Source organism: Hemiscyllium ocellatum, chromosome 4 (assembly GCF_020745735.1).
Source record: "Hemiscyllium ocellatum isolate sHemOce1 chromosome 4, sHemOce1.pat.X.cur, whole genome shotgun sequence".
In the NCBI taxonomy this organism is placed as follows: domain Eukaryota; kingdom Metazoa; phylum Chordata; class Chondrichthyes; order Orectolobiformes; family Hemiscylliidae; genus Hemiscyllium; species Hemiscyllium ocellatum.
The window spans coordinates 31209728-31231757 of record NC_083404.1 but is presented as its reverse complement, the minus strand read 5'-3'; the positions used below and the strand labels follow the sequence as shown (position 1 = coordinate 31231757).

Here is a 22030-nt window from a genome sequence, read left to right as displayed (position 1 = left end):
CTTACAGAACAAGGAGTTGAATCTTGCCAATTTGTTTTGCCTATGTGCAAGTTGTGCTGCGTATTTTCGAGGGATTTTCAGCGTGAGGTGAACCGAGATTTCTCACTGTATCTTATCAAACTCGCCTCATTAACTACTTAAACCGGTCCATGATATCCCTCATATCCATCTCCATCTTCATCTTACCATGCACAATTTCCATAATGACTCACCATTGATTAGATATCTGCTGAACAACTGGCATCCCTTGGGACCCGTGTCACATTGAAAAGTTTGCATGTACCCAGATGAGCGCTGGCATTCTGAAGCTGCCCTAGTCGATGGACAGATTCTGAAGGGGAAGATAGTACTGTGATTCTCTGATATGGATCTGGAGGACCTTGTAATGGGAGTACGACAAAGGATGGGTGCCCTCTTCCCGAAGGACTGGCAGAGGAAGCCACACCATCAAATTCTGGCAGGCTGGTCTAAGATAAACCCGCGTCTGTACCATCTCAACGATACCCAGTGCCATAACCTTCTCTACCAATATAAGTGCTTTATCCTCTCTGCTATCTCACACTCTGTATCTCTTTTATGGCACCAGCCTTCAACCGAAGCTCATCATTTCCTCCTGCTGCGCTCAATCTTGTCTGCAATATCTTCTTTCACCTGCTGTCAACACACACATAGCCAAGAAACCTCCTGGACCTCTGAGGATGAGAGAATGGAGGACTTGGAGGAAGTAACAATAAGAGACCGACACCTTGATAGAACGTCATGCCTACAATATTTGGAAGCACAATCTGGTGAGCACCTCACTGTGATAATTTGTAGCTTGACTGATGGAGAAATACCTCAGGCCACTAGCACCCGCAGGACTGTCTAAGACCAGACACCCACGTCCCCTAGCAGGAGAGGACTCTGTGATGTCAGCAATTAGGTACTTTGTGCACATGCACGAGGAAAAACAGAACGAGCAGGCAGGAAGTGGAACACAATGTCCCTCATTGCAATTAGGCTTCACCAGTGCACCAACTTATGCAATTATGTGTCTGCCTCGATGGACAGGTTGGCAGCTGCCATGGAGAGTCACATTCAGATCCCTCAGGGTCTGCTGAAGTGGTACACATACCTGTACTCTATCCCCCAGCCACTGGTTCTCAGGGGGATGATATTTTAAAATTCACATTGTTGAAATCTCTCTGGTTTGGCTCTGCTTCTGTTTGAATATTTGTGTAGATCTGAATGTAATACCTAGCTTAATATCTTGCATGATGCCTAATTTCAAGTCCACATAGGATGCACCCTCCATCAGGGTCTTTGTTGAGAGCCAGCTGAATGCAAGAGCAAGATTAAACAAGACATTTAAAGAGCCAGGGGTACTGGTGATACCATTGCCTCTTGTCTTACAACATTCCCTATCTACCCTGGCCTCCGTCCAAATGACCTGGTGCAAATAAGCTGCTCATCAATGACTGGAGCATAGGGGTGTGCAGCATACAAGGAGCTAATACAATTGCATTGCCAGGTATTAGGGTGACACAGGCTTGTGTCCTGTCCAATGCATGGATATATTCTTGCCCTCTATGTGAGCTCAGATTGGTGGATCCTACAGCCCCCTCCCTCATGGGTCAAGACATCTGCCACCTCTGGGTGTGGTTTCAACCGGTTCCTTTCCCACTGGGTAATTTAAATTTCCAAAATGATGGAAGGCAACAGCGAGCGCTGTTTGATCAATGACTTCCAGCATCTACCTTTTATGCTTTGCGGAGGATAGTATCCCTACCCCTGAACCAAAAGACCTGGGTTCAAGTCCCACCAGTTCTAGAGGTGTGTTATAACATCTCTGAACAGGTTGGTTAGAAAAATAGGTCAATAAAAATAAGAGAGTTTTTATGGTTATGTGTTTGAGGTACTAAAGAGGAGAAATACTAACTATTGCAAATCAGAAGTAAGTTAAAGATCCGTCAAATTTCAGCTTAAGAACCTGAAGAAAAATAAGCCAAAGTTATAAAAGTTCAAATATTATTAATTATAGTGCTATAGTCTTTAAATAAAGTTTGATTTTAAACCCTTGTGTATTAACATTTTTAATGAAATTATTTCAGCTGGTGCACACATTTGTAACTATTTAGTAAGGTTTTATTTGAGTAATAACGTTTAGATCAGACAGAGTCCGGTAACTGAATACACAGCAGGTAGGAATAGAGTTGCTATGTTGTATACTCTTAACTGATTTTGACAACTAATATAAGCATCATATTGACTGCCGAATAGTCTTAATACGATTTCCTGTGTACTAACAATGGTCTGAGAGTACAATCGAGTAATGAAGTGATGACAGGTATTAGCATGTGTAATGTGTTTTAATAGACATTTAATGACATTTAATTCAAGGAGGGAGAAGAGCCTTCCCAATGGAATAGTCTGTCATTGAAACTCATTGATCACCAATTTAGGCAGTTTCATAGTGGAGAGGTTAATCCATCAATTCCTTTAACTAAACAAGTGTGATGGAAATTCTGTAGGTGACACTCAGTATGGTCTGAGCTTTCTGTCTTCAGAAGTGAATGAGTGATATGACAACCATGAAGCTTACAACAGATTTAAATGATTGATTTTTTTTCTCTGTTTGTAATAAGATCTAGAGACATATGGAAAGACTTAGTTCATGCCAGGATTGAAATGTACTGCATTAAATGGCAAATGAAATATGAATGTATGTACAAAAGTGTACTTCACTGACATTAAATCAAATGAATTTAGCCCTGCAGTTGCTAAGCTCTTGCAGAGTGGGAATTTGACAAATATCCTAATTAACCTATAGTAAATGCTGTAACCTTGGCAATATTTTTAATGGGAAGAAGGCTTAATTGTACTGCATTTTTGATAGATAATTTCCATGATCATGAAATGAAGCTTCAAGTTTTAGTTAAGATTTGATTTCTCCCACCCATACGCACCACACACAAGTATGTGCATGCCTGCTCATTGATGGCTTAGGTCTGGATGGCTGATGAATTCAAAATGTTTCATGTGGTTCATAAGATGACTCCCACTGTGGTGCAGTAAACTGCGCTCATGTGGTTGTAGTAACTCTGCATTAGTACAGTGGATCAGAATAGGTTATTTCCAAGAATTCCCCAGTTCCCAATCTCTAGTACGATTGGATAAAATTTAAAACTCAGAAACATCCAGTTAATTTTTTTTCTTTTCACAGTTTTGTTGTATCCTCTTAGCTGCAACTCCTTTAAGAGAGTGATAGAGTTCCGTGACTAGAATCAAGGTTTTCTGAGATTTCACCACAAGACACATGGATATGGTGTGTTTCTTGACCATTCAGTATCTCTCACATAGATCTTCTACTTATGTTCACTTTAAGAAACAGAACTAAGAGATTCAATTTGGAAAGATTTAGTAAGAATCCCCAATGTTCCAATATGTCTTTTACATTCACTGGTAACTATTTTAACATCCAATGATAGTGAGTTTTTGTTAAGTGAAAAAATATAGTTTGATGGGCGGCACGGTGGCACAGTGGTTAGCACTGCTGCCTTGCAGTGCTAGAGACTCAGGTTCAATTCCCGTCTCAGGCGACTCTCTGTGTGGAGTTTGTACATTCTCCTGTGACGGCGTGGGTTTCCTCCGGGTGCTCCGGTTTCCTCCCACAATCCAAAAATGTGCAGGTTAGTTGAATTGGCCATGCTAAATTGCCCATAATGTTAGGTGAAGGGGTAAATGTAGGGGAATGGGTCTGGGTGGGTTGTGTTTCGGCAGGTCGGTGTGGACTTGTTGGGCTGAAGGGCCTGTTTCCACACTGTAAGTAATCTAATCTAAAGAAACTACAAACATGATTTCAATTTCTGATTTTTATGGAGGTGTTATTGTGGTATGCCTAAACTTTCATCTCTGTTCCGAGCTTAACACACAGCAGCTGGGATTATTGGGTCACAAAAAAACCTAGAAAATAATAAGGAGGTGGGAATGACAGGATGGAATAGGTCAGATAAATAAATCTTTCCAGCACTGCTTATGGGCCAGGAGAAGCTGGAATACATCCCCCCAGAATGAGAGCACCACCTCTCACATTTTGATCCCTCTCTGATGTCCTCTCCCAGGAAATTTATTCCATCACTCACCAAAGCCTAGATATGTATTGCATCTGACAAAAATATGAAAGAAAACTTGTATTAACTCCAGGAAGCTCTAAGGAAGTTCTTAGTTCAGATAACCATTCAGACTCTTTCAGTTGATTTGATTTTGGTGTTCAGACTTTGACTCCTCCTCCTCCTCCTCAGGTAATTTTATTAAATGAAATGAACTTCAGCAAAAAATTCTATTCCTGCCAACATTTAAGTTTTGATATTGATGCTAGAGTCGTACAACTCCAGATTTTGATGCAGATTCCTTTCTGTCATTGCATCTGCACTTTAGTGTCATGTACTTGATGTAATTTAAAAGATAACACAAGGTATTATTTTGCTGTTGTTTGAAGGCTAGCTGTAGTACCATCAGGAATCTGATCTGATATAGTGTGTGAATTATCTGTCCGACTAAATTATCATGCACTACAGAGCTGTGAGTATCGTGTTTCACAAGAAATATAGCTGAAGGAGTGGAACTAATGTACGAATTTGAACTTGCCAATAACCAAAGCTGCCCAGTCATTCACAATTTCTTTATCCTACAAATTATTATTCTGGAAAATGAACTTCACAAATGCATTCTATGTTTTCATCAATCTTCCCACTTAGTTATAGAACATAGAACATTACAGCGCAGTACAGGCCCTGCGGCCCTCGATGTTGCACCGCCCTGTCATACTAATCTGAAGCCCATCCCACCTACACTATTCCATGTACATCCATATGCCTGTCCAATGACGACTTAAATGCACTTAAACTTGGCGAATCTACTACCGATGTAGGCAAAGCATTCCATACCCTTACTACTCTTTGAGTAAAGAAACTACCTCTGACATCTGTCTTATACCTATCTCCCCTCACTTTAAAGTTGTCTCCTCTTGTGTTTGCCGTTCCCATACTTGGAAAAAGGCTCTCCCTGTCCACCCTATCTAACCCTCTGATTATCTTGTATGTCTCTATTAAGTCACCTCTCAACCTTCTTCTCTCTAACGAGAACAGCCTCAAGGCCCTCCGCCTTTTCTCGTAAGACATTCCTTCCATATCAGGCAACATCCTAGTAAATCTCCTCTGCACCCTTTCCAAAGCTTCCACATCCTTCTTATAATGCGGTGGCCAGAACTGTTCACAATACTCCAAGTGTGGCCGGACCAGAGCTTTGTATAGCTGCAGCATAACCTCCTGGTTCTGGAACTCAATCCCTCAATGCCTTCTTAACAACCCTGTCAATCTGGGTGGCAATTTTCAGGGATCTGTGTACATGGACACCGAGATCTCTCTGCTCATCTGCACTCCCAAGAATCTAATCATTAGCCCAGTACTCTGCATTCCGATTACTCCATCCAAAGTGTATCACCTCACACTTGTCCACATTAAACTCCATTTGCCACCTCTCAGCCCAGCTCTGCATCCTATCTATGTCTCTCTGCAACCTACTACATCCTTCGTCACTATCCACAACTCCCCCGATCTTAGTGTCGTCCACAAATTTACTAACCCACCCTTCTAAGCCCTCATCCAGGTCATTTATAAAAATGACAAACAGCAGTGGACCCAACACCGACTCTTGCGGTACGCCGCTAGTAATTGGACACCAAGATGGACATGTTCCATCAACTACTACCCTCTGTTTTCTTTCAGCAAGTCAATTACAGATCCAAACTGCTATGTCTCCCACAATCCCATTCCTCCGCATTTTGTATAATTGCCTACTGTGGGGAACCTTATCGAACGCCTTGCTGAACTCCATATACACCACATCAACCGGTTTACTCTCATCTACCTGTTTGGTTACTTTGTCAAAAAATTCAATAAGATTCGTTAGGCACGACCTACCCTTCACAAAACCGTGCTGACTGTCCCTGATTAGATTATTCTTTTCTAGATGGTTATAAATCCTATCTCTTATAACCTTTTCCAACACTTTACCAACAACTGAAGTGAGACTCACTGGTCTGTAATTACCAGGGTTGTCTCTTCTACACTTTTTGAACAAGGGAACCACATTTGCTATCCTCCAGTCCTCAGGCACTATTCCTGTAGACAATGATGATTTGAAGATCAACGCCAAAAGCTCGGCAATCTCTTCCCTTGCTTCCCAGAGGATCCTAGGATAGATCCCATCCATCCCAGGGGACTTGTCTATTTTCCCACTCTGTAGTATTCTAATACCTCTTCCTTGTGAACCAAAATCTCTTCTAGTCTAGATGCAAGTATCTCTGTATCTTCCTCGCCAACATTTTCATTTTCTATAGTGAACACTGTTGAAAAATATTTATTTAGTGCTTCCCCTATCTCCTCTGACTCCACACACAACTTCCCACTATTATCTTTGATTGGCCCTAATTTAACTCTTGTCATTCTTTTATTCCTGACATACCTATGGAAAGCCTTCGGGTTAACCCTGATCCTATCCACCAATAACTTCTCACATCTCGTCCTGGTTCTTTTGAGCTCTTTTGTTAGGTCTTTCCTGACTTCCTTGTAACCCTCAAGTGCCCTAACTGAGTTTTCACATTTTGTCCTAACATAAGCCTTCTTCTTCTTGACCAGAGATTCCACTTCCTTAGTAAACCACGGCTCACGCGTTCTATATCTTCCTCCCTGCCTGACAGTTACATACTTATCTAGGACACACAGGAGCTTTTCCTTGAATAAGATCCACATTTTTAATGTGCTCATCCCCTGCAGTTTCCTTCCCCATTCTACGCTTCCTACATCTTTCCTAATGGCATCGTAATTTCCCTTTCCCCAGCTGTAACTCCTATCCCTTTCCATCACTAAAGTAAACATGACAGAATTGTAATCGCTGTCTCCAAAGTGCTCACCTACTTCCAAATCTAACACGTGGCTAGGCCTGTTACCCAGTACTAAACCTAAGGTGGCTTCGCCCCTTGTAGGCCTGTCTACATACTGTCAGGAAGCCCTCCTGCACACACTGGACAAAAACTGACCCATCTATAGTACTCATACTGTAGTAATCCCAGTCAATATTTGGATAGTTGAAGTCTCCCATGACAACTACCCTGCCTCTCTCACTCCTGTCAAGAATCATCTTTGCTATCCTTTCCTCTACATCTCTGGGACTATTCGGAGGCTGATAGAAAACTCCCAGCATGGTGATTTCTCCTTTCCTGTTTTTAACTTCAGCCCATACTACCTCAGTTAACGAGTCCCCCAAACATCCTTTCTACAACTGTAATATTGTCCCTGATCAACAATGCCACACCTCCCCCTCTTTTACCAGCTTCTCTGTTCTTATTGAAACATCTGAATCCCGGAACTTGCAACAGCCATTCCGGTCCCTGCTCAATCCATGCCCACAACATCAAAGTCCCAGGTACCAACCCATGCTGCCAGTTCACCCACTTTATTTCGGATGCTCCTACCATTGAAGTACACACACTTCAAACCAGGTTCTCATTTGCCAGTGTCAGATACTTGATTTGGGAACTCCCTACTCTCATCCTCTTCTGTACCTGTCCTACAATTTTGGTTCCCATCCCCCTGCTGTATTAGTTTAAATCCACCTTAATAGCTTTAGTGAATTTCCCACCCAGGATATTGGTACCCCTCTGGTTTAGATGAAGACCATCCTACTTATAGAGGTCCCACCTACCCCAGAAAGAGCTCCAATTATCCAAAAACCTGAAACCCTCCCTCCTACACCATCCCTGTAGCCACGTGTTCAACTCCTTTGTCTCCCTATTCCTCATCTCACTAGCACATAGCACAGGCAGCAAACCAGAGAAAACAACTCTGTTTGTCCGAGCTCTAAGCTTCCATTCTAGCTCCCTGAATTTCTGCCTCAAGTCCCCATCTCTCTTCCAACCTATATCGTTGGTGCCAATGTGGACCACGACTTGGGGCTGCTGTCTCTCCCCCCGAAGGATCCCAAAAACACGATCAGAGACATCACGGACCCTGGCACCTGGGAGGCAACACACCAACCGTGAGTCTCTCTCGTCCCCACAGAACCTCCTATCTGTCCCCCTAACTATTGAGTCCCCAGTGACTACTGCTCTGCTCCTCTTCCCCCTTCCCTTCTGAGCAGCAGGTGCCTCACTGCTTACCCCTGGTAAGTCATCCCCCCCAACAGTATCCAAAACGGTATACTTATTGTTGAGGGGAATGGCCACAGGGGATCCCTGTACTGCCTGCCGGTTCCCTTTCTGTTCCCTAATGTCACCCATCTGTCTTTTTCTTTTATCTGAGGAATGACTATCTCTCTGTAAGTCCTGTCAATAACCTCCTCTGCCTCCCGAATGATCCGAAGTTCATCCAACTCCAGCTCCAGTTCCCTAACACAGTCTTCTTTATCTTTCTCTTCCGAGATGCTGAACCCTCTTGAACCCAGCTGTTGCTTTTTGTAACAAGAAAAGATCTTGATTTTAATCAGTGAGAAGGAAACACTGCAAACCAGAACAGGGTGTAACATTTCTGCCTACAAGAATTATGGGAATGCGATAGTTTTCCTGACTCACCATTCAGCATGGAAAGACTTTGAAGAAACCTCGTTTTGATTAGCAGATCATGTGTTCAAACATTCCTTTGCATTTTCCCACCAAAGAAATTCTACAATCCAATTCAAAAATAGATCCTTCAGTATTTGGTAACTGCTGCCTCCAAACATTGGGTAGCTTATTCTCAACAGAAGTTGCAGCCTTTTGATTGTCGATCTATCTCAGCTAAAACAGTTCATTTACTACTGTTTTTATCTAATGCAAGCAATCTGGGCCAGGACTTTGTTTTGCACTCTTCTGCCTCAGAAGTAGCCTGGAAGACCAATTACTTGGAGTCAAAATCCATGTAGTGAGTTGAAAATTGCAAGTTATGATCCTTGTCTCAGTTTCTGAATGAGGTTGTCTAAGTGAAATGCTGGTCTGTAGAAATCGGTAGGATTAAACGTTCGACTGGCATCCTGTGATGTGTTTTTTCTGATATCGGCTGGGATGATGGCTGAAGTGCCATAGTCGTTATCTATGCCCTTTACCAAGGGGAGTAGCCCCACTGTTTAGTCCTGGTGAGTGAAAGTGAATATGTGCGTGTGTGTGGCTATGCAGGAACAAGATCCAACTTGATTGTGATGCTCTTTCATCCCTGTTCCCGTAATTCACATAAGGATAGTGGCCAATGAGTATTGAACTCCAGCAATGAGTGAATATATTTATGAAAGAAGGTGCAAAACTTGAAAGGGGTGGGGTACTTTGGGGGAAAATTTGTTCTTTTTGAGATTATTTAACATTTTAACCATATTTATGTAAAGTAAACATCACAATTCCCTCAAATGAAACTGATTTTGAAGTTCACCTACATGTGTGTAAGTGTATAGGAGAAGATACAGCTTTCAGCATTTTGTAGAAGAAACAAAATAAATACATCAAGTGATTATACGTAAAGAACACATCCTTATACTGTGCTTTTCTGTTGAGAGATTAGTAGGAGCTGGGTATGACACCCCTTCTCTTTGAAACGTGCCATGGGATCTGTTATGTTCACCTGAGAGGGCAGAGGATGCCTTAGTTTAATGACACATCCAAAAGATGGCACTTCCAGTCGTGCAAGGCTCCCTCATTTCTTCACAGAAGTGTGACCCTTGAATCTTGCTGCTGTCACTGGAGTAAGGCAATAATGGAGGGATAAAAACAGCAAATGAGTGTTTTAACTGTTTTCCCTTGTAGTTGGAAATATTCTGCGTGACTTTTGGAATTTTTTGCATGATCTGGTATATTTCTCAATTTTATAAGGACAGCTAACTTGAAATTTGTAAATTTTACCAATTGCTCCACTTGATTCCACATTATTCAATTCAAATTATGTGATCCATATTCAATATTAGATTCCCACTTTGCTATTTTTTGAGTTGCTTAATTTAAATTAATCTATGCTTTTCTGTACATGAAAAAACTGCGTTATTCACAGTAAGTTATTTCATGCAGTGCCACTTAGCAATGTACAGCTTTCCAAATGTGAAACTGGAGAACTCTGTTAAGATTTTACAGTGAAAATCCTTTCAGGCTGTGATTCTTTTCAATGTGTATGTTAATTCTTCAAAATATATTTAGTGAGGAGCAAGGAGCAGCACGGTGGCACAGTGGTTCGTACTGCGCCAGAGACCGGTTTCAATTCCCGCCTCAGGCAACTGTCTGTGTGGAGTTTGCACATTCTCCCTGTGTCTGCGTGGGTTTCCTCCGGGTGCTCCGGTTTCTTCCCACAGTCCAAAGAAAAATGTGCAGGTTAGGTGAATTGGCTAAATTGCCCATAGTGTTAGGTGTAGGGAAATGGGTCTGGGTGGGTTGCTCTTCGAAAGGTCGGTGTAGACTTGTTGGGCCGAAGGGCCTGTTTCCACACTGTAAGTAATCCAATCTAAGTTTTAGTATGTAGTCTTTATTCATCCTTCATGTTCTCTGAATGAATCTTTTCTGTATCTTCTGCCTACTTAGTCCTGCTCTCAGCTTTCCATACCCTGCCACGCCAGTTGCCATCCAACAAATGCACCACCAGATAATGAGCCGTCAACAAACTCTGGGCTCTGCCTTTGGCCACAGTCCTCCTCTTATCCATCCTGCTCCAACATTTGCTCCTCAGCGTCATATCTCTGGCTTATCCACTGTATTGACCTCTGCACAGATCACCTCTTGTCCATCTGAATCTGCACAGGTAAGAAATCATAAGAACAATAATAATAACCACAGTTAAAAGGACAGCTGTACAGTTGTAAAGGAAAGATTTTGATTGCTAGACTATTGCTATGTTCTGATTATGCAATGTACTGGTCCAGCACTAGATTCTGTTATCATTTTAATCAATAATAATTGATGTCGCTAATACATAGTGGTCATAATGAGCAGGTTGTTTTTTAATTAAATTTTCCTTTAAAATATGTCTTTTCTATGTTAGAGTAAACCTACTAGTGAGTCTGCAGTGAGTAGCACAGGTGACCCAATGCAAAATAAACGCTCAAGGATTAAACCTGATGAAGAACTGCCGAGCCCAGGTGCTGGAAATGAACAGGTATGGCTGTGGATTCAATTAATAAGTCCTCACTCTTCCCTTCATAGCAGACTCATTCTGTAATATATATCATTTTTACAAGACTGCTGAGGGACCAATTACAGAAACCATTTTGCCCTTCTTTTGTTTGTTTTCCTTTTAAGATGAAGGTGATTAAATATGGTGTTTAAAATTATGTAACTTCAAAAAGTATCTTTCATGGATACATGTGGTAGTGTTACCATATTAAAACTGCATAAACATCTATGTTAAATCCAATGTGGATTTTCAGTGCAGCAGTGTCAAAGAGTAGAATAACAATCACTCATGTAAATCTTTAATTCACCGCTTCCACTTTGTCTTTCACAACAGCAATGTTATTACTGGAATTCTCCTATGAGAACCATTGGGAAAAATTCAGTATACTTTTGGGAGTCAGGTCATTTATCTGCCTCCCAAGAGTAGGAAGCTACATGGTGCATGCCTTTTCTGGCAAATTTCCCTTCATTTTTTGCTCCCACCCCTTGCCAATGGACTTCACATCTGGTGTATTATATATGTGGTTGGGGAAAAAGCTATATTTTGAAGTGCCCTACAGGTATGTCACACCCGCTGTGAATTTTGTGATCCTATTGTGAAATGTGTTTAATGCAGTAAGAGAGCCAATACTTTCATTCATTCTCATATAACATTAAATGAACCAGCTGAGAAACAGGGCTGTGTGTAAGGCACAGCTGGTACTATGTCTTGGATCTGAAGATTGTACATCATGTTCTACAGATTCTGTCCTGAGACTGGTATCTGTAGTAAACAGCATCCTTCAAGTACAGTGAGCTATGATGTAAAATTAACACTACCTAGGAGCATTAAAAACAAATGTTGCTTATGAATATTATTTATACTTTTCCTATTTGAGGAACCCTTTGAAAATGATTTTTCTTCAGTCTATTCTTGAGAGATTTTTTCGTGGATGTATCATAACAATTGCTCCTCAAATACATTCTTATTTTAGATTAACTTGCTCAGATTTAGGAATTCTAGCTGAGTCTATAAACCATCTTCTGCAATCTTCCTGTTCACTTCTAAAGAAAAAGCTTCCAAGATATGTATGTGAATCAGCCATTACATCCAGCCACACATTAACCCATTTTTTCATGTCAACCAAAGTTTTGGGAACATTTTATCCCAACATCTGTGATACCTCTCATTAAATATTTTTCATGATTTTGGTTTTACGCCTATTCAATAGCAGTTTTGACTGAGGAAATTGAACAAGTATAGCCTTGCAATAGTTTGCGTTTCTCAATTACTATCTTAGGAACTTGTACAATGAAACTGAAACTGTGCTCTTTGCAAAACTCTTCAAGGTGTAATGTATAATGGAAAAATAATGTCTTAAGCAGTGTGGGTACATCCAACATCGTGGGCAAGAGGGTAAAATTTGCTCTGAAAATAGGGATTTCTGAACAAAATTGGTAGCACTTGACAGGTATGCATTTGATCCTAAAATAGAAGGCTGAAGGAACACACCAGGTCTCTTTGGAGAGAAAATCAGTATTAATGTTTTGAGTCCAGTACCATTCCATCGGAACAAAGAGTCACTGGACTCAAATATTAACTTTGTTTTTCTCTCAGCAGATGCTGCCAGATCTTCTGTGTTTCTCCAGCATTCTCTGTTTTTGTTTCAGATTTCCAGTTTCTGCAGTTCTTTATGTTTATTTTATACAGTAGATCCTGATGCTTTTGATTAGCCCTCATGATAGAAACTGATTTCAGTGGCAATAAAATCAAACAATGAAAATTATATGATTTCTTTAAAGCAACAGCTGAAGCCCCAATCCCATGGTTAGACCCCATATTTTCATATTCAGAAATAAACTGTGGGAAGGAAGCCACATCTGTGTACATTTAAATATTCCATGTCAATCAAAAGTACAATAAATTCCTCCTTAAAAGGAAGAACTTGCATTTATACTTGCACTTTCATCCCAAAGTGCTTTACAGTTAATGAAGTTATATTAGAATAATCTAGGGAATGCATCAGTCATTTTGCCTGCCACAAAGTCCCACAGACAGCAGTGTGATAATGACCAAATAATTTGCTTTATAATGAATATTGATTCAAAGTGTAAATATTTACCAGAGTGCTCGGGAGAGCTCTCCTACCCACTCACTGAATCATGCTACCTCCATGTGAAAGGTCTGATAGGGTTTTGGTTTAACAACTCATCTAAAAGATGCAGGCTCTGCTGGTGCAGGGTTCCCTCAGTGTTACACTGAATTGTTAGCTTGAATTTTGTGCACCAATTTGTGAAGGTAGTTTAGACCAGCATATACAGAAAGCCAGCGTGGACTCAATGTGCTGAATGGCTTCCTTCTTTGTGATAGTGAGGCCATGACTTTATAACCTTTTGACTCAGGCAAGAATGTAACCTCTGAGTCATGAACCATTAGTACTCTAAAGAATTTCTATGAAAGCCAGCCAGGTACAGTGCAGACCACAGATTTCTCTGTGTGAACACTTGACAAGAATGAACAGTTTTATGTACATGAGCAGGAGTTTTGAATCTGTGCAACTCACAGTTTATTTTGCCACAGGAACAGCCAGAAGGAATAACATTGGTCAAAGATGAGGTGGACAAAGATGAAAGCAAGCAAGAGCCGGAAGTGGTTTATGAGACAAACTGCCATTGGGAAGGATGCGCAAGAGAATTTGACACGCAAGAACAGCTAGTCCATGTAAGTAACAACAGACAAGGACTGCTTGTGATTGTGTACCATGCTTTGTAGAGGTCATGTTCTTTAACCTCAAAGTGTCAAGTTTCTTAGCCAGGGGCACTGTGAACTGGAGAGCATTTTATTAGTTCAACAGGAATAAATGGCTACAAAGCTTGACCAGTTCAGACAGCTGATGTCTAAAGGAGACCTCTGTCAAACATTTTACAAAGGGTGCTTGTGTTTTAAACCAGTGTAAATGAAAGGGTGAATCTCTCCAGGAGAGAAATAGTGGCCCTATTCACCTCATACTAAACCCTTTGCAAATTTCTCCAAGTGAAGCAGTACATTTTTAAGATGAGCCTAATTGTTAAAGAAAATTACTCGATTCTTTAAGTAAGTGGATAACTGAATCAAAAAATGCGGCCTTGCTACCAGAGGATGTTGATTGCATTATTCCCTTATTCACAAATGCATTGTGAATTCTGAATGATCGGGTTGTGCAGGTTTCATATACAGATCTACACTTACATGTGCAATGTCTCCATTATTCAAACAGAGAGAGAGAGAGAGAGAGAGAGAGAGAGTTTGTGTTGTAATGTGCCTGAGTAACTGGCTGGTATTTTTTTTGCCTGATGACTGACAGACAACATAATGCTGCACTATGTGCTTCCTTCCTGTCTCATGGCGATAATTTGTGTTGTCTTCCTGTATCTTCTTTCTGGTGTTGACAATGTTAGTTTGTGTCGGGATCCTATCCTATCTCTATGGCATTGTGTTTTACAATCAATAATAAAAACAATTGATGTTCTGAAAAGGAAAGCTTTACTTGCATTGTATTTTCTATGTAAAGCAGTAGCTGACTAATTGGTTTGGCAATTGATTACTTTATATTGTTGAAGGAAATTAGAGTTTTTAGAAGTATGTCAGTCATGAGTTTAATTAATTATATCATTGATTAATAGCTTACTTCAAAAATAATATTTTCCACCAAATATTCTCACCACTTCCGTATCCTTGAAGCATCAATTCCTTTTGGTAAAAATTGACAAATGCCAGATTTTACCCAGTACTTTTTCCAAGTTAACCATAGATGATAATTCTTGGAAAGCTATTCAGCTGCAAAACTGCACCCAAACTAAAGCCTACCGTCAACCAGCCATGGTCTTATTTATCATTCCAGACTGAGATCTCCCATTCTGTTGTTCACTCACTTTTCTTTTTGGCCACTGAATCAACCAGGCCTTTAAATTCCTCCAAAGCTGCCCCAGGCCTGAACTGGATAATAAAACCAAACTACAGTGGATACTAGAAACCGGAAACAAACACAGAGAGCACTGGAGAAACCCAGCAGGTCTGGCAGCATCTGTGCAGAGAAATACAGTTCTGAAGAAGTGTCAGACCAGATTCAAAACATTAACTCACTTTCTCTCTTTTCTAGTCTTCAAGCTAGCTAACATCACAAATATTTTTTTTCGGTCAGGCGTTATTCACCATTTCTTTCAATATAACTGTTGTCACTCTCTTTCACAGAAAACCCCTTGTCCTTACAAACTACTACCTGATCTTCAACTTTGCTTTCATCGATTGCATTCCTAAACCCAAGCTGATTTTTTAAATAGCTCTATGTTTGATTTTCTTCATCCCACCACAGCACTGTCTGTCTTTTTGTTAGGTACTTACCCACTCTTTCTCTCTCTCCCTTTTCTTTTCAGTATGTCTCTCCTTTTTCCCCTCTCTGTCTGTAATCCTGTCTCTCACACAGACTCTCCCTCTGTCAAAGCCCACATGGGAACAATAGGTATTTTATGTAAGCTACTGGAAAACAACCAGCACTTTTCAAAAATAGCTGATAAAAGTGTTAGTACCTTTGGGAAGAGCGAGGGGGATCAGGAAAAGAGAGTTTTCTGGCTTGGCTACTTGTAGCATGAATAGCATTGGATTAGACCACTGTTTCACTGAGGAACGTATAAAGGAACAGCAGCCTGGACTCTATACTTTAACGTGCATTTGGTTTTAACTAGTCAATTGCCTTGGGATCATAAATGCCAATTAGTCTATCTTTTCTGATCAGAGAGATACATTTGTTGAACTCTCAAAACATATTATGTTCAAGGTCTTTTTGTTTTACTGTCTTAGAAATCTGGCAGACAACAGCCCTTTTATATTTACTGCATTGTATGGCAAAATACATTGGAAATATTTGTGTTAGCTACAGAAGTGAGGGGTCAGCTCTCCGTGGAGTATGGATAGTTTAAATTACGTATAGGCCGTTTCTGTAACCGCAAGCATGACCTTTCCAAGTTCTTCTTTCTGCTGCTACTGCTTAAAAAGCTTTACCTTTGAGTTAATAGGAAAATGTGTGGATGTTCACAGCTGTCCATCCAGTAGCTGACAGTTCCAGCAGCAAGCTTACATTGTCACTATCTATAATTGATATCCTTTTTTGGAATGGGACTGTTGACTACGTTTCGAGGTCTTTGCTAAAGGTTTTTAACAACTCTGACAACTTTTGTCCTCAGTATTGCACCCCTTAAACTATTCTGTTGGAATGTCAAAGTCATTGAACCACAGTGCAGAGGCCACACGTGTTTCACATTAGTTAAATCACAAACATTGATGGCAGAATGAGAATTCCTCCTATGGTTGCATGCTGGTATAGACTCATTTCCATCAAAGCTGTGAGAGGGGAACTTTTGTTGCTTTATATTATTAAATAGTGGGCTGACTACTGAAGGTTTTAATAAAAGTCACGAGAGTATTTTAATTTATGTTGAAAAAATCCATATGGGCAGCTGGAGGGTTTTCTCCTTGCTCTGACTCTGTGAAATAAAGCTTACTCAACCAGATATTTAGTCAAGTTAATACATTATCTATTCATAGGTGGAGGTGGGAAGGAAGTGGGGAGATACAAATAACAAAGATTTAAATATGTTTTTCAAGTAATATGGAGCTTAGATAAATATTTAACTTTGTTTTAATTTTGCTAAAATGCTTTGAAGCAATCACAATTTGTATTAATTCTCTGCATCGTAATGCCTTACTTAACTGAGTGGATATTATAAACTCTAATGTTAAAAATCACACAACACCAGGTTATCGTCCAACAGGTTTATTTGGAAGCACTAGCTTCCACAAGTATTCCATAACCACCTGATGAAGGAGCAGCGCTCCAAAGGTTAGTCCTTCCAAATAAACCTGTTGGACTATAACCTGGTATTGTGTGTTTTTAACTTTGTACACACCAGTGCAACACTGGCACCTCCAAGTCATAAACTCTAATATGACTGTTGCATCATATTTCCATTACTCACAATCACCATGCTATACAATCTCTGTTGGAATGCTGTAAGGAATGGTTTGTACTGACAGAGCTGGCTCATCCTATTGAAGTTCCTTCAAAATCAGTTTTTGAAGGTCACAGTGAAGATTATGGATATGATCTTCATTGAAACAAAATAAATCTTCTAACATTTATTCCTTTTTATATTTCATAAATAATATTTTCCTTTTTGGTCAATGTGTTCCTTTCAATTCTACATCTATCTCCCTTTTCCTTCAAATCTGACTTCTTATCCAAATTCACATGTTGTTTCAATGCATTTTATAGTTAATTGCCATGCAGACTGTTATTAAAATTTACCTGGCTCCACCTGTCATTTCATTTCCATGTTACTGTCTTTTAATTTTCCCTTTATTGTGTTATATTAATGACTGTTGGTCATGTTTGACTTATTTGGTTGTAATTTGAACAACAGTTTTTTACTGACATTGTAAGTATGTTTAATTTAATCATCAGGTTTGTCAAAATCAAAGTGAAAACCTTTTCAAGGGTTAGGCTACCGATGCCATTGTTTAATTGTATTTTTAAAACTTAGTACGATTCATTGGGTAGGGCTATGGGTAGGATAATGATTGGATGATCTTTTCTCTTGTTTTCTCAAATGCATTGATTGGTACTGAGATACTGGTAGCCCCCTGCATCTTAAGTGATCATTATCCATGTGTGAGCTGAGGTGGTAAGTATTTTTAATCTATTCTGCTGTGTAGGGCATTTCAATCTGAATCCTGTTGCTGTCACTTTACACCAGAGTCACTAAGCTGGTTTCCTCCTCCGTCACATTTACCTAGCTGATCCTAAAACATCCCCTTAAATTCTTTCTTTCATGCCCAGCTTTCGTCCTCATCATTTGTGATCATGTCTTCAGATTCCTAGGCTCCCATATTATGGAAACCCTTTGCTTCTGCATTTCTTTCCCACCATTAAGATCCTCCTTAAAAGCCATTTCTTTTGACCATGTTTTTAGTCAATCCATCTCAATATCTTTTTAGGACAGGTGGCTGTTGCTTTTTAGACTGCTTGCAATGAGACGGCTTTCAAATTATTAATTTTTTTCTAGCATCAGCCCACTGTCATTTTTGTACTTCATGAACATTACAAAGGAGGAGGTATGTTATTTTGCTGCTTAGTTAATTGTCACATACGATGCACAACTTTCTTTAACACTTGAATATTTGCCTAAACTCCTTAAAGCAAGATATTCTTTTGATGTTAAATTTAGGAGTGCGGACCATTCACCACTTCAAAAGTGCCCTGCTAACCGGTTAGATTATGGTTGATTTGTGTCTCAACTCTATTTATCTGCTTTATCCCTCCTAATGTTTTGATACAATTAACAAGATTTAGGTAAGAATTGCAGGTTCCACTTCTCATTGTATGAGAGCAATTTCCCTGAAACACCTATTAATAGATTATGTTCCTTCATTCTTGATTTTCCCAACAGAGGAAACAGTTTCATGGATCTCGTGTATCAAAACCTTTTAAGCATCTGTTTTTTCAGTGTCACATGCACAAGGGAGTATGGACCAATTCTTTTCAACCTGTTCTCATAGTCTAACCACTAAATCCCACCACCATGGTACTTTATTAGTTTCATAACACCAGGTTATAGTCCAACAGGTTTAATTGGAAGCTTTCGGAGCACTGCTTCTTCATCAGGTGGTTGTGGAGTATAAGATATACTCTTATACTCCATAACTATTTAATGAAGGAGCAACACTCCAAAAGCTTGTGCTTCCAAGTAAACCAGTGGGACGATAATCTGATGTTGTGTGATTTTTAACTTTGTACACCCCGTCCAACACCGGCATCTCAAAATCATGACTTTATTCGTCATTTTTGAGTGCCACCAATTTCTCTCATGGAGCTGATCACAGCACTGGAGACACCCGGCAGATTATTTTAGGGTGAATGGACTCATTTTTTTGCCATGTCTTTCTGCCCCAAGTGATGGTAAAACAGGGTAGCTTACTTCACTGTGACCTGCAATTGACCAAGACCACTTTTTCGAGTAGTGGCAACTTCAGCAGATCACCTGGGGAAGATCTTTTAATTATCTGACAGTGTGTGAATTGGATGATGGAAAGCAATTCAGCTATTAGATTTGTCCATAATACAGAATCTAATGTTATTCACATAGTGGGTAGATGGGCTACATAGAAAAGGAGAAACATTTCTCTGTTACCTGCAGTTTCAAAGGTACTCGTTCCTTGCTGGGAGCAGCTTCTCAGGTGTAGGTCACCTTCAATACTTTTTAATACTAGGGTGAATACTTAACATCAGGAGGCTGGTCAATGAATGAGGTAAATCAAATATTTCTCACTATACATATTTCTCTCTGGAGTGACTGCAAATCAATTAGTAGAAGAAGATGAGGTTGATGTTCTATGCTGAGGCCAGCTATTGTATGCTCACAGCTAGCTGAACGAAGATCTTTCACAGAAAATAGACCAGGGATTGAAACACAAAGCTTCCCATTTTGTGTGAGAAGTATTTTTTGATAACTTAAAATAGAATTTCAAGTACTAGTTCATATTTATTCACTTGAGGTTTCATTCGAGGCATTTGGACTGTTGACATATCTGACAGAGAAGATAGATTACAAATCCCATTTGGATGAACAGTAAGTTTGTTTTTGTTACATAAAGGCAGTGGTCACTTGAGGGTCAGTAAGTGTTTTCTGTTTGATTCTAGGTTTACATTTTAGTTTAGATGGCGACATTGCTCTTGAAAGAATGTTTACAAAAACAATGCAGCTACACTTGCAAGTTCCATGTCCCAGAGACTACTGAGATCCTATATCCAGTGGAATAAGATAAAAGTTGTCAGTTGAAAATGAAAGAAAGCTCTCACCCATTCTCCTTCCTTGTGTTCAGGCGAGATAAACAGCAGTGCAGTCTGAGTGCTGTTCCATTTGGCTCCTGGCGGGGACTTTAATTGGTATAATGCAGATTTTTTTTGATCAGCAAGGATTATTCTGCTTATCTTTTCTTAGTATCATAGCTTGTGATGAAAAAAGCCTTTGGTGAAACGCAGATGCTGCGTTTCCAAGTAAAGCACTTTAGCGATTGACATCTGAAGGAAATGTCTGATTTATTAGCCTTTAATTGATAACATTGAGAGGTAAATAGTAATCCAGGTCTGACTGATTTGTGAAATTGCTTAATATGAAGTCTCTTTGTGATTATCATAAACTCAGTCAGGCTGTTGGGATAGTCCCTGTGCCTGTTCTGAAATACCTGGGTATTTTAAACTGCTAAATCTATCATACTGTGCTTTTACAATAGTTGGCAGAAAGACTGGTAGGGTAAAGATTAATAACCAGTTGCTATGCTATCAGTTGCATGGTTGTCGATTTTCTAGGAAAGGGCTGTCTATTCAGCATGAAAATTATTGATTAACTAAATCTTGTTATTAGGGCAGAGTGTGATCCATAATCACAAACAATAGTGGACATCGTTCTTCCCCAGCCACACTAATGCATCAGAACCTTCCACAATATTTCATGTCACCTGTTGTGGTCACTTTGTCCTCCCTGTGCCAGACAGAAATGTGTCACCCTAATCCTGTCTGCGTAGCTATTACTGTCTTAAAAGCAATGGATAAAGAGCACTGATGTGCCAGTGTATTATGTGTTAAAGCTGCACCCAAGTCTCCCTAATATCACAAACGGGCACTGTTCACAGCTTTTTTAAGGTAATCTATAGCATCTACCTATTCAGAATGTTTAGTTGGTCCTTTTCCTCTTAAAATGCATCACATGAAGATGAAATGATCGCTTAGTTTACATGCTGCTGTGATGGATACAATACAAATACTATTGAGCCAATTTGATCTTCAAATTCCACAGATATTAATTTTCAGTGAGAGTTCTCTTATTGAGGTTTTGAAGCATGTGTTTGTTTGTGTTCCTCAGGCATTAAGTATTACAGTTTGCTTTCATTGTAAATCAAATGTAACTTATATCCACTTCTAATTACTTTTGAATGTTTTTTGTACATTAATTATCTAGGATTCCTATTGTACAAATATTTTGGAATCCAAAACAAGAACAATCATGATTTTTTTTATTGTGTGATGCAATTAGACTATCTTCAATTGATTACATTGAAAGAGGTAATAATTCTAATTGATTAGGTAGAGTTATGACCATGTACTTGTACACAGTACATTAAAAGGAATGGGCGGAATGGTCTCTTCCTAGTGTAAAAACAGAAAGCGCTGGAAAAACTCAGTAGGTCTGACTGCTTCTTTGGAGACAGCAACAGAGTTTACGTTTCAAGTCCAGTATGATGATAGGATAATGTAAGGGGACGAACTGAGAATAGTTCACAGGTCGACGCAACATCGAGGGCCGAAGGGCCTGTTCTGCACTATATTGTTCTATGTTCTAGTATGATTCGTATTTGGAATTGTACAGAGTGGAAAAGTGATGAGTTTTATACAGTAGAAACAGGGGGAAGAAGGGGGTTGGATGTTCCAGGGTTTAGATATTTCAAAAGGAATAGTGGGGGAGGTAAAAGAGGTGGAGGAGTGCCATTGCTAATCAGGGATAGGATCACAGCTGCAGAAATGGAGATCATCGAGGAGAGTTTGTCTACAGTCAGAATAGGTGAAAGTCAGAGACAGGAAAGGAGTGGTCACTTAATTGGGAGTTTTCTACAGGCCTCCCAATAACAACAGAGACACAAAGGAGCAAATTGGGAGGCAGATTTTGAAAATTTTAATGACATAAGTAAAGAGTACTAGGGTAATGAGTTGAAGTTGACTGACAATACAAAACTAGGTGAGAATGTTCACTGAGGAGCGTACAGGAATGAATGCCCAGAGAGCTATTATCAGGTTAATTGAGTAGGAA

At 39.8% G+C, this 22030-nt stretch overlaps 1 protein-coding gene across 3 annotated transcripts in view; it reads left to right on the top strand.

The window, feature by feature from the left end:
- Window positions 1–22030, top strand: part of LOC132811908 (transcriptional activator GLI3-like) — a 381995-nt gene that overhangs the window by 321997 nt on the left and 37968 nt on the right. For all 3 annotated transcript variants that reach the window (XM_060822859.1, XM_060822860.1, XM_060822861.1), the window contains 3 exons: window positions 10568–10784; window positions 11025–11138; window positions 13716–13856. In XM_060822859.1, coding sequence (XP_060678842.1) covers window positions 10568–10784; window positions 11025–11138; window positions 13716–13856 — 472 coding nt within the window. The remainder of the gene's footprint in view (window positions 1–10567; window positions 10785–11024; window positions 11139–13715; window positions 13857–22030) is intronic.